The following is a 13,884-nucleotide window of genomic DNA, read 5'->3' as shown; positions in this document are numbered from 1 at the left end:
GTACGTGCCCCGCTCGCCCCCCCAGGTTATGCCACTGTTAGAATGTGATAATTGCAAATGTGAGAAAATTGCTTCAGCACATGTGTGAGATAACCCTCAGCAGTGAAAGACTTAAAATGTGTCAGTCAGTAATGAATACACTTGTGCTCCAACTAGGAATTATAGAAAACATGCACTGTTTGAGTGTCCCGAGGACTGATCTAGATACAAAAAAAACAAAAAAAAAACACTTTGGACATAACTTTTCAAGTTAAATATTTAGACCCACATACAGACAGTTTTTCAGCACTTACCAATGCCCAATCTGAATTGAATAATTTTTCATATGTCTGCCATGCTCTCGCTCTGACATGTGTGGATACATTTAGTTTCTCAAACAAAGACACAAAGTCTGGATCACCAAATTCATTTCTGACAAAAAGAATGAAAAATTAAGTCAAGTCATAAAACAAAGTCGCACCAAAAAGTATAAAAAGGACAGGAGGAAAGCTATCAATGTTCATCTTTGTTAAGATGTTAAAATTAAGTTAAAGTAACGTTTCTATTTTAAAAATATTTTCTTCCACTCTTTGGTGCTGCATTAGAAATGTAATTTCTACATAATCAATTCAGTTTCAATTCACAAGTCACTTACTGTAACACTCCAAAATAGTTAACTCTTTATTGAACGGGGGAAAAAAAAAAAAAAAAAAAAAAGACGTTAAAATTGTTAATGTACACCCCAAATTCTATAAATTATTTAATATATATATATATATATATATATACATATATACATACATATATATACATATATACACACACATACATACATATACAAACACACACACTGCATATATGTGCAATTTAGACAATGGGCCCGACCCTGAGACGGACGGAACTGCGGAGCCACACACAGGAGTCTGTGCAATTCAGTCAATCTAAAATGCTAATGTAGGAAACAGATACCTCCATGCTGCATCTTCGATCTCAGCATTGCGACAGAGGTCACAGCCTGGGATTAGCATCGCACCTGTTGCCCCTTTGGCCAGGCTTCGGTAGCTGAAGCTTACCAGGTCCTGGCAGCTGCGAGGCCAGGAAATCTGTGTCCATAGATGCAGACCCTGGCCTCGTCCCTCACAGAAAGCGGGGGGAAACACGCTCGCATCTCAAGGAACCATCAGGTTACCGTAGCACAGGGCTTGACATTTTTCTAAATCCTAGGAGCCAGGATGAAAGTGTAGGAGCCAGACCCCCCCCCCCCCCCCCCCCCTTCCCCCGGGGCAGCATTACAGAGCACCTACGCCCCAGGCAACCAACCCCCGTGGCCACACCACTAACGGGGTAGCCCAGGTAAACCACTCTCCCACAGCCACATTATTGAGCAGCTAACCCGCCTCTCCAGGCAACCAACCCCCAGAAAGACCACCCCTCCACAACCAAAAAACCCCGGGCAAGCAAAGCCACCACCGACAGTGGCCGAACTAGAGAGTGGAGGGCCCAGATGCAAGAATATGCTTTGTGCACCCCTATGCAGTTCCCCCAGTAGTGGTCCCCCTATGTAGTGCCCCTTTAATCAGTGCCCCTAGAAGTGGTCCCCCCTATGCATTGCCCTCAGTAGTAGTCCCCCCCTATACAGTGCCCCCAATAGTAGTCCCCCTTATGCAGTGACCCCAGTAGTAGTCCCCACTATGCATAGCCCCTAGTAGCGGACCCACCCTGTACAGTGCCCCAGTAGTGGTCCCCCCCATACAGTCTCCCTAGTAGCGGCCACCCCCACCTATGTAGTGCCCCCACAGTGGCGACCACCCAAACTATGCAATGCCCCAAGTAGCGGACACCCCCCTTATGCAGTGCCCCTTAAAAAAAAAAAAAAAAAAAAAACCACACACGCAACTTACCTGATCCGTGCTCCTCCTGGCCGCTCTGCACTATGGGAGAGACGTCATGACGGCTCTCCCAACCTGCTGCGGGGCGAGCCGGAAGGCGGAGCTCATGAGCGAGCTCCAGCCGGCTCACTCCGTGGACGACGCAGCAGTCAATGAGAGTCTGACAGACTCATCGGCAGCTATAACAAACATACAGCCGCCGCTGGCGGCTCTGTGTGTGTTACTCTGTAGTGTGGACCACACTCGCGGTGTGCACTACAGGGCCCGGGGGTTGCTGAAAAACTGGTCGCCAGGCAACCAAATCTGGTCACCATGGCGACCTGGCCCCCGGGTTTTGTCGAGCCATGCCGTAGCGTTCACTCTAGGCAGTTTCAGCAGGGCGCCCCACCCTGCCCTATTTCTGAGGGGCAGAAAGCACCCTGCCCTCCAGCGTGGGGCCCCACTGCGGGTTCTGCCCTCCACCCGCGGGCTGCAGTGTCCCGCGAGTGGGGAAGACGGCAGAGCAGCGGTCACCGCCGGTGAATGGCTGCCGGGTGCATGCGCCCGGCATCCATTCACAGTGACCGCGGCGCTTGGGGGCTGTCCGGCATATCCGTAAGTGCCGGTCACGCACCCCAGAGTCACGAAAAGGGGACGAGTCAAAGACACGCCCCCTTTTTATTGGTCACGCCCTTTTCGGGCCCTTGCTCTAGGTCAGACGCCCTGCCTGCCGCCGGACCTAGAGTGAACACTAGGGTCACCGTACATCTCTGAATTAGGCACAGTATCACTTTGCTGAACAGAAGCAATGATTTTTTTTTTACAATTTATTTAAATAGGCAAAGCAATGTATTTCATTTGCAACAGAAGCCATTGCCAATAAAAATAGGAGAAAAACTATGCCAAACCCAAGCAATGCTGATGCGAATTGTAGTTCCATAATAGTTTATAATCTTTTAACTTTGTTTCTTAAATGTGATTGTCCTACTCACTTCAATGTTGATTAAAATGAATGGGAAATCTCATTGGTTTTCAGGAAATCTTGGCCAACTGACACCAGAAAATTATTTTTGCAGATTTCAATGATTATTTTTCCAAATCACTTCACAGTGCATAAATGATTAAAGCACGGATGGCATAATGTTTAGGATTACTGTCCCAAAGCACTGAGGTAATGAGTTAAATTCACAGTCATGTCCTATCTGTGTGGAGTTTGTATGTTCTCTGTTTCCTCCAGGTACTCTGGTTTCCTCCTACACTAATTGGCTTCTGACAAAAGTTAACCCTAGTTTGAGCGTGCATGTGTGATAGAGAACATAGGGGCCAATTCTGCATTGCACGTATGGGGAATCTGCACATGCACAAACATTCTGCAAATGTGCAGAGCGGGTCCTGTGTAATCGCACACAGCTCCTGCTATGCTTTTGCCTGATTGACAGGCAGAGGTATTTAAGTGGCGGTGCGGGGGCAGGGACAGACAGTGTTCCCAGAAACGGGGCTCTTCTGTCCTGTTTTACAGGAGTGGCAAGACCAGGGGCTTATTCAGCTAGCAGGCGGCCCAGCGCCATCCACCTCAGTCACAGTGCTGGGATTGCAAATTCAGCAGAGTATGTCATACAACTCATGCGGCATTTGCATATAAGAAAGGATGGAATTGCAAAGCTGCATTAACAAAAATAATGATGTATGACAATATTTATTTGAAGGAGTGTACATGGATATTTAGAAGATTAAGAAAACTACAAATTGGCATGTAAGAAAATAGTTTTTAGCCAACTAGGTTTGGCCAAAAGTAGACTTTGATAGCCCTCCCCTTATGTAAGACTAACTGAAATCTGAGTTGCTGTTTATAGGGGGTTTAAACTGTTTTTGCATGCCCTTTAGTCATGGGCGCTTAACAGAGCAATTCAATTGTTGCTCCAATAGGGCACAAGTGACGTGGGCACACAGATTTCTACTAGTGAAATGGATGATGACTGCAGACTGAGGAATACCTATATTGGGAAAGGTAGTGCTCTATAGGGGGAGCGAAATACCCCTATATGTTCAACACTGTACCTTTCTTAAAAGGTCTATGACGGTACGCGGCCATCTGTTTTATCTATACTATTTCAATAAATGTTTATGGTTTTATGCTATGTTGGCATCCCTTCTTTTATATCTTCTATATATTGGGACTGAGAACCTATACGAAGGGAAGGAGAGCCGTAGCAGGGAACCATTACAGTAAGAAGCGAAATAACCAGGCACATAGGAAGAATACAAGCATTTTGGAGTACCACTATCTATAAAGACAGAGTATTTTTTTGGAACTTTCATATATTTATCCTTGCTAAAAAAGAGGATTTTCTATTTATTGAGACGGATTATATACGGTTTTCAATTTACCATTGGCCACTTAATACTGGCATAATCCCTGACACTTGGAGCGCTTGAGACTTTGTTTTGCAGATTTCTACTAGTATCCACCTAAGGTGACGAGAATAAATCCGCAAAAAATCCTGGTTTTGGGCGCTCATACGGCTGTTTGGGTTCTCTAACTAGGACTTTAGATGCATTACGCGGCTAAGTTGTTCATTGCTACTTGCATATACTATTCATTTGTTTATGTGTGCAATATCTACAAGGTGCGGCACTCCAAGCATTCAATAAAAGCACTCAGGATAGCAGCATAATGGTCAACGTTTCAATGCCTTTACTGTGTTGCCATTTTTCACCAGGACATAAATAAAACTACAAAAGCTTACCTTTCATACCAGAAACACACAGTGAACAAAAGCCAATTCCGGGGAGGGACCGCTCACCCGTCCAGCGGCTTGTATGACGTCAACGCCTGGCGCACCAGGCATCCAGTCACAGTGAGGGGAGGGCTTGGAGGCAGCCCAGCATGTCCGTAAAGTGCTTATTTCGCCCCCAAGAGTGACGATATGGGGGGGGGGCGTGTCTTAAGGCTATGCCCCCTTTTGTCATGGCCACGGCCCCTTTTCGGACACGGGCATCAGTGCCCAGCACTAGACCTAGAATTTACAATACAGGCTGTTCGCTACTGCCAGAATGTCTCTGACGTTTCACCCCCATGTGTAACATGGCATAATGCTCGTATTATCAAGTTTAAGATCCGGATTGGACCGTATATGGTCCAGCGTGGCCCCGTCCTATGCCAAAGGTTAGTACTAGTCTTATTCTAAAAGGAGATAGGAATAATTTATTGTGCCATGACAGTTGCGATTCTAAACCTCTTAAGGATTAAATGGATTACTTTGGATCCAATATTGTCAGAAGCTCAGATGAACAAAATTTATAGACAGGGGCTATGATCCGGTACAACTTCAGGACACTAAACGGGAGAGAGAGAGAGAGAGAGAGAGAGAGGGGGAGAGTATATTCTACATTTATTCTTTGGGTGAATAAATACAATCAGGTCAGTGGTTATATAAGATCATTCAAAAATATAAAAAAAAAATGTGTATATATATATATCTATCCCACAGTACGGTACGATCAAGACTGATATTTCAAACCTTGGACCCAAGGTAGAGGTACAGGTAAACCGTAAATTGGTTATTTTGGATGTACGTTTACCACTTGTCGATATTTGATTTCTGGTGACAGTTTTTATCATCTTCACTCAGGAAAAAGATATTCCATCCGTCACATTCTCACTTCTAATTGTTTTTTTAGTTTTCCAGATCCTGTGCGGCTCATATATTGAAACAGAGAAGTCCTTAAAGAAACGCATGGCTGCACACAGATCAGCCATCAGGGCTACTCTTCATTCTGGCAGTAGCAAGCAGCCTGGGGGGGGGGGCAACAGTTTAGTAAAAAATTAACACAGTGTGAGACAAGGTGGTTACATTGCTTGGGTGCAATTATTTCCTAGGGGCTTATATGAACAGTTGGGATTAGGGCCCTGATTCAGACCCACTTGCAAGCGGCTGTCCGCTCGCAAGTGGTTCGATGGTCTGCACTGAGCATGCGCACGACGGAGGGAGCTCCGTCGTGCGCATGCGCCAGATGCAACGAGCAAAGGAAAGTCCTTCGCTCATTGTGTCTGATCAAAGGGGGCGTGCTGTCGATGTTGATTGACAGCACGCCCCCTTTGGTGGGCGTGCCTCCCTGCCGGGGGCGTTCCCAAGGGAACGCCTACCGTCAGAAGCCGGCCCACTGACATCACTAGCGATGTCAGTGGGAGTGATTTTGGCTCTGAGAGCCAAAATCACTCCAGGCCTTGCGGTTGAAAACCTCAACCGCAGGCTCTGGCTCGCAGTTTCGATGGTCACGACCATCGCGGCCATCAAACTGCACGCTCGTATAGGCTGTGGGTGGTGACTTTACTCCATTTTTATGGAGGGCGGCCCTCATTCAGAGCGTGCGCTCTGCTCAGAGCGTACGGCTCTGAATGAGGGCCTAGGTACCTTGATTTAGGCATTGTTTTTGTGTAGTTTTTTGATAAATGTTTATTGAGCTGGTATATGTGATATTGTGCCATTGTTAAGGTCTTAAGTGCTATCTAATGCTTATCAGTTCTATATAAACGCTGCAGTGCACATTGCATATTTTGATATTGTAATATGTATATAATACTATGTAGAATGTTTCTGTGCAGTTTTTGTATTTACATACTTTTGTTACCATGAAGGTACACTATGATGAGTAAGCGCTGGTGCACCAGGCGTGATGACGTAATCTGTTATGAGCCACCGGCCGGCTGAGCAGTCCCGCCACCGGGAGTCTGTTTGTTCACTGGTTGTTTCTGGTATATAAAGTAAGTTTTGTAGTTTTATTTTTGTCCTGATGAAAATGTCAACACAGTAAAGGAACTGAAACGTTGACCTAATTATTATGCTGCTAACCTAAGTGCTGCACCTTGAAATCATCTATTCAGTTCTACACATGGAGGAAACCAGTTAAGTAACTACCTATTAAGGGATTGCAGACCCTGTGACACGCACACACACACACACACACACGAGGACAGACTGAAAAGTAATTAGACTGTCTGTGTTTTTCTGTTCCACAGGTAGATGTGGCAACGCCATGCTGGTTGTTGTGAAGTTCATACATCGATGGGTCTGAACCTGCGGTTGGACTGCCATATTCTACTTTGTTTGGTCACAGGGAGTGGAAGATCTTCGTACTTTTCATCATGGCAGTGAGGAAGACGTGTCTGTGAGATTACGTCAGAGATGTGTGATTGAATGGTGTTTAACTTGGAAAAAAATTGGAAATTAAACTCATGAAATGTTACGTCAAGTAAACGGTAGAGATAAAAAAAAATGAGCCGTGCTGCAGTATTTCAGTGGTGGAAGCACTTCAAAGGAGGGTAATACGCGAATGACTGATGAACACGTTCTGGGAGACCATCCACTGCGGTTACAGAGGTCAAAGCTGCAGAGATGTTGCAAAATTACATAAGATTAACTTTACGCAAACTTTCGGCTTCACTTGGCATCTTATTCGAACGGGTTCATCATATTGTGGCAAAGGAACTGAAATTGCATCGTGTGTATGCCAGGTGGTTACCCAGAAATCTCACAGAAGAGCAGATGTGGCAGTGAGTTAAATCGTGCAAGAACATGGTTCGAATTTCGGAGAGGATACCCGATTTCCTGACATTGATTGTGAAGAATCGTAGATTCGTGTTTATGATCCGGAGACCAAACAACAGTCCAGTATATGGAAACATGCAAATTCGCCTCTGCCCCAAAAAAATGCTGTGCGATTCCTTCGGCGTGTAAAGTCATGCTTCTACTGTTCTTTGATGTGCACGGTATGATCCTACAGCACTGGGTTCCCCGTGGACAATTAATGGTGACTACTATGCACACGTCCTGAAAACCCATTTGTATGGAGCCATGAGGAAGAAAAGACCACATTTGCTGGAGAAACAGTGATTTGTGCTCGAAGACAATTCCCAACCACATGTTGCTGCTGTTGCATTGGCAGCACTGACTGAAATTAATGGGACAGCACTGGAACACCCTCCATATAACCCAAACTTAGCACCCTGTGATTTCTGGGCATTGACAACACTGAAAAAAATAAGAGATATGGTAAGAACTTACTCTTGTTATCTCTATTTCTACGAAGTCCATAGGGTTCCACAGGATACCTTGGGTATAGGTGATGACGTCAGGCATCGGGCACCATAGAGTTAAGTTTCAGCCTCCCAGGATGCACTAGGGTCCCCCTCCTATACCCCGCCCCCGAGCCAAGGCATCTCAGTTAGGTACCAAGCCATAGGCCGGAGGAGGAGGAGGAGAAGGAAGATCTGGACACACACAAGAATCACATTCTCACCAGAGGGAGATGGAAAAACCGGTGACCAGAGTAAAGCCCATCTGCAGCACAGGTGCGACAGGGCGGGAGTCCTGTGGAACCCTATGAACTTCGTAGAAATAGAGATAACAAGGGTAAGTTCTTACCATATCTCATTTTCTACTTCAGGGTCCATAGGGTATCCACAGGATACCTTGGTGATGTCACAAAGCTGTATCCTTTAAGGGTGGGGACGCTCCTGTGCTGAAAGGAGAATCCGCCGCCCGAAGGAAGCATCCTGAGAGGCAAAGGTGTCAAACGCATAATACCTCACAGAGGACCACGTAGCAGCCTTGCAGATTTGGACTGCAGAGGCACCACGTCGATCTGCCCACGAAGGACCCACAGACCTAGTGGAATGAGCCTTCACAGAAGGAGGAACCGGCAGGCCTTCATGAAGATAAGCTTCAGAAATAGCCATACGGATCCAGGCTGCCAAAGTTTGCTTTGAAGCAGGCCAACACTTTTTACGGAAGCCATAGAGGACAAACAAAGTGTCCGACTTCCTAAACGAAGAAGTGCGGTCAACATAAGTCCTTAAGGCCCGCACAACATCCAAAGAGGCCTCACCCACTGAAAGGCCGGGTGAGTTAAAAGCTGGAACAACTATTTCCTCGTTAACATGAAACTGGGAAACAACTTTGGGAAGAAAATCAGGACGAGTGAGTAGCACTGCCCTGTTCCCATGAAAAATCAAGAAAGGGGGTCTACAAGAGAGCCCCTAAATCAGAAACACGTCTGGCCGAAAGCTATGGCCAGAAGGAAAACAGTCTTAGCTGTAAGCCATTTAAGATCCACTGAGCCCAGTGGTTCAAACGGCGGTCCTTGGAGAGCTCTCAGGACCACAGCCAAGTCCCAAGGCGCCACAGGTGGAACAAATGGCGGCTGAATTCGCAGAACACCTTGCATAAAGGTGCGCACATCAGGGATTGTAGCAATCCTACGGTGAAACCAGACAGACAGGGCAAAAACCTGTACCTTCAAAGAAGCAAGGCGAAGCCCGTGGTCTAGTCCCGCTTGTAGGAAGGCGAGTACACGAGACAGACGAAACTCCTGCGGTGCATAACCTCTCGGTCGACACCACTGGAAGAACGTATGCCACACGCGATGGTATATTCTCGCGGAAGACGGTTTCCGAGCTCTGAGCATGGTTCGTACCACAGAGCTGGAAAACCCCCTGGACCTTAACATGGCCGTCTCAACAGCCACGCCGTCAAAGACAGCCGAGTCAGGTCCGGGTGAAGACAAGGACCCTGTGACAGAAGGTCCGGTCGGAGCGGTAAGCGCAGAGGACTGTCCACGGACAGACCCTGAAGGTCTGAGAACTAGTGCCGTCTGGGCCATGCGGGAGCTATCAACAGGAGCATCCCTCCTTCCTGTTTGAATTTCCGGATTACCCGTGGAAGAAGGGAAACCGGAGGAAAGAGGTAAGCAAACCGGAACGTCCACCGGACGGACAGAGCATCCACCAGAGACGCCTCTTCGTCTCTTGTGCGAGACCCGTACACCGGCAACTTGTTGTTGTGCCGGGACGCCATGAGGTCGATCTCTGGAAGACACCACCTGTCCACCAGCAGTTGAAAAACGTCCGGGTGCAGGGACCATTCCCCTGGATGAACGTCCTGGCGACTGAGAAAGTCCGCCTCCCAGTTTAGCACTCCCGGGATGAAGACAGCTGATATGGCCGGAAGATTGCGCTCCGCCCATACCAGGATCCGAGACACCTCTTACGAGAGCCGCCCGACTTCGGGTTCCTCCTTGCCGGTTTATGTAGGCCACGGTGGTAGTGTTGTCTGACTGGACCTGCACTGGGTGACCTTGGAGAACCCGATGTGCCTGCTGGAGAGCATTGAAAACCGCTCGGAATTCCAAGATGTTTATTGGAAGCTCTGCTTCTGCAGGAGTCCACCTGCCCTGGAACAAGTGTGGACCCGAGACCGCTCCCCAGCCCCGAAGACTGGCGTCCGTTGTTAACAGGACCCAATTCGCCACCCAGAATGGACGACCCCTGTTGAGATGGGTCGTCTGCAACCACCAGGCTAGATACAGGCGAACCTCCGGAGTGAGCACCAACGTCTGGGACTTCAGACTCTGAGGCAGTCCATTCCATTTGGACAGGATCAGGTGCTGCAGAGGTCTGGAGTGAAACTGGGCATATTCCACCATGTCGAATACCGACACCATGGAGCCCAGTAACCTCATTGCCGAGTGCAGAGACACCCGGCGGCTCTGCAGACAACTGCGCACCCTCGACTGTAAGGCAGAGATCTTTTCCCCCGTAACAAAGATCCTTTGCTGTCTCGAGTCCAATAAGGCTCCGAGATGCAGAATCCGCTGAGACGGGATCAGGGTGGACTTCTGCCAGTTTATCAACCAGCCGTGCCGTTGCAGTAGCGCAATGGTCAAGTCCAAGTGGCGCAGAAGGAGCTCCGGAGATCCTGCCACCAAGAGAAGGTCGTCCAAGTACGGCAACATGCGAACTCCCTGCAGCCGCAGGGAAGCCGCCATGACCGCCATCACCTTGGTGAAAACACGTGATGCTGTCGCCAGGCCAAAAGGCAATGCCCGGATCTGAAAGTGGTCGCTGCGGATTGCAAACCTGAGGAACTGCTGATGGCGCAAAAGAATAGGGACATGCAGGTAAGCGTCCTGTATGTCCAATGACACCATGTAGTCCCCAGGTTCCAGCACCAGAATTATGGACCGTAGGGTCTCCATCCGAAACTGCGGCACCTGCAAAGACTTGTTGAGAGCTTTGAGGTTGAGAATCGGACGAAACGACCCATTGGGTTTCTGCACCAAAAAGAGATTGGAAGAGAAACCCTGGCCACTCTGGGATTTTGGAACAGGCACTATAACTCCAGCCTGGAGCATAGTGTGCAAGACCTTCCGCAGCTCCGTGGCTTTGTTCCGGTCTGATGGTAGACCCGTGGTGAAGAATCGAGCCGGGGGTCTGTGCCGGAAGGAGAGGGCATACCCGTGTGAGACCACCTCGAGAACCCAAGTGTCCGTCGTGGTGACCGACCAACAACGGGTGAACTGCAGCAGGCGGCCTCCCACTTTGGGATCTCCCAAAGGGAGGCCCGGACCGTCAGGCCGCAGGCTTGTCATCTGGCTTAGGGGCCAGACGTCTGGTACTCCAGGCCTGCTTCCGGGGCTTGGCCGATTTCTTGGGGCCAGCCCGTCGGGGAAAGGACTGTGCTTTAGGCCTACCCTGGGCCCTATATGGCCGAAAGGACGACTTACCGGAACCGGAAGGAACTGCAGCAGACGGGAGACATGCCGATTGGGCTGCCGCCAGCGTGGCTGCAATTTTGTCCAGGTACGGACCAAATAGAACTTCTCCGTTAAAAGGCAACGCTTCCAAACCCTTTTTGGAATCCGCGTCCGCCTTCCAAGATCGCAACCACAATGTGCGACGAGCAGCTACAGCTGCTGAAGAAATTCGAGACGCCAGGGTACTAATATCCAAGGCCGCTTCGTTGATATAAGTGGCCGAATCCCGGAGATTGCCGATCAACTCCGTCTGCTCAGCCGACCAGTCGGAATCGAAGGACGCCTCCAACGTATCAGCCCAGCGCTCCATAGCTCTGGCAACCCAGCAAATGGCCATAGCTGGCCGCGCTGCCCCCCCCAGACGGACTTCAGGCAGATCTCCACCTTGCGGTCCGTAGCATCCTTAAGGGAGGACATGGATGGCATGGGTAATGTGGCACTACGGACAAGACGTGTCACATGAGAATCCACCTGTGGAGGGGACTCCCACTTGGCAAAATAATTGTCCGCAAACGGATACGCCACTGCTAAACGCCTTTGAGGCTGATATCGTTTGCCTGATTGATTGTTTCCACGCTTCCTCTAAATGGTCAACTAATTGCCCCGAAAGAGGAAACACTGTGGTATCTCCTTTAACATCCTTGAAAAAGGCGTATTTGGACTTTGATACTGGAGGCTCCTCATCCTCAATAACTAAAGCAGTACGGACTGCACGAATAAGGCCAGGTATATACACCTTAGACTTCGCGTCCAACTCTTTAGGACGGGAAGGTTCCTGGTCAGAAAGATCCAGAATCTCCCCATCGTCAGACGTCCCGTCGTCATCCTCATAAGGAGCAGACCGAGACGCCACCGGCCGCTTGTGAGGCTCCCCTTGCAACACTTCTGACAACTGCTGTACAGAGCTTGTTAACTAATTAACCCACGCAGGCTCATGAGAGACCTGAGGAGGGGAAATAGGGAGACTGTGGGGTACCATCAATTGTCTTGGGAAACCCTGCATGGGTGACGACACCACTGACTGCTGGGACAAACCCATCTGAGTGAAGGCAGGCTGCGGAGCTAACTGGCCCACGAGGGTTGTAAGCGCTCTGGCAAAACAAGCCCAGGGCGGTTCCTGTACCGGAGCCGTGACCGTAATCGGTCGCGTCAACGAATAACACAGTCGACATAGTCCCTCCGCACTACCGTCCCCCTCCGCTATAGGTACCTTGCATGTAGTACATAAAAGCTGGAGAGGAAAATCACTTTCAGACATAATGGTAAGTATGTGACCCCTCTCACTGATACTCGTTAGTATAGTGTGAGACCACCCTGCAAGCACCGCACCGCAAGGGCTTTAGCAGAAAGAACAGGGACAGTTAAATGCTGACAGATAGAAAATGAAAGTACAGGCAGCAGACGCTAGCATAGGTCACATACTAAGCAAAGAAATCAATTCCTGCACTATCAGCGCTGATCCTCAACTACACAGACTCAGAGCCTGGTAGGACACAGCGCTGCATACACAGACCTTAATGGGGACCCAGACCGCGATGCCACCGTTCATCAGCGTCCAGCAGCGCTCACCATGCTTCTTCCAAAGATGGCCACCGAGGAGCAGAGAGGAGGCCGGCCTGGGGGAGGAGCGTTGACAGACACAGGACTAGTCAACTAGAGCAGAGAGGGCTGTGTGCAGCGAGGGAGGCACCAGCTGTGAGACAGGGAAGGCGCGCTCCCCTGGCATGCATTTAACACCTGGGACGCCGCAGCGCTACCGCTCTGCCACGGTCCTGCTGTCCCAGGGGGGTAGTGGAAGCACAGGTTAGAACCTGGCTCCACGCTGCAGCCAGTCCCCAGGGAGCCCCCTGCCTGGGGACTCTGGACCATGTATAAGCGGGGACCCACCGCGGGATCCCGCTGCTTACCTGTTGTCCCCCTTGATTCCGGCCATGGTCCTAAACATCTGGGGTCACCGCTAGCTGTGACCCCAGATGCCTACCAGCATCCCCGGAACAGTTCTGGTACCGGCGGGGGTGTAGGGAAGACAGCATGGACGTCAGGACTGACTGTCCATGCTGTACTTCCAGATGTGCAGCCACAGCTGCATTGAAGAAACTTCAGGGGCTCTTCATGGCCCCCCTCTAACAGGTGCATCCGACTCCGGCCGGGCACCAAACTAAACTGATGCCTTGGCTCGGGGGCGGGGTATAGGAGGGGGACCCTAGTGCATCCTGGGAGGCTGAAACTTAACTCTATGGTGCCCGATGCCTGACGTCATCACCTATACCCAAGGTATCCTGTGGATACCCTATGGACCCTGAAGTAGAAATCAACTGCGCGTGAAAAAGTTCTGAACAGATGATGAAGTGAAAAGTGCCACAGCTGCAACGCTAAAAGTGATGTCACATAACAGTCTACTGCACGTCTTTGAATCGTTAAAATGAATTGAATGTGAAGGACG

The 13,884-nt window shown here is 49.4% G+C and overlaps 1 protein-coding gene across 1 annotated transcript in view; it reads right to left on the bottom strand.

Annotated features, from left to right (window-relative positions):
• The window catches only part of RB1 (RB transcriptional corepressor 1), a 262,129-nt gene that overhangs the window by 236,795 nt on the left and 11,450 nt on the right, over positions 1-13,884 (bottom strand). The window contains exon 2 of the mRNA XM_088444859.1: positions 294-411. Within this exon, the coding sequence (XP_088300985.1) occupies positions 294-411 (118 nt within the window). The remainder of the gene's footprint in view (positions 1-293; positions 412-13,884) is intronic.

The sequence above is a fragment of the Taudactylus pleione genome, unplaced genomic scaffold (assembly GCF_031769625.1).
Source record: "Taudactylus pleione unplaced genomic scaffold, aTauple2 ptg000005l, whole genome shotgun sequence".
In the NCBI taxonomy this organism is placed as follows: Eukaryota; Metazoa; Chordata; class Amphibia; order Anura; family Myobatrachidae; genus Taudactylus; species Taudactylus pleione.
The sequence above is the reverse complement of the archived record's forward strand: the minus strand, read 5'-3'. Positions and strand labels throughout refer to the sequence as shown.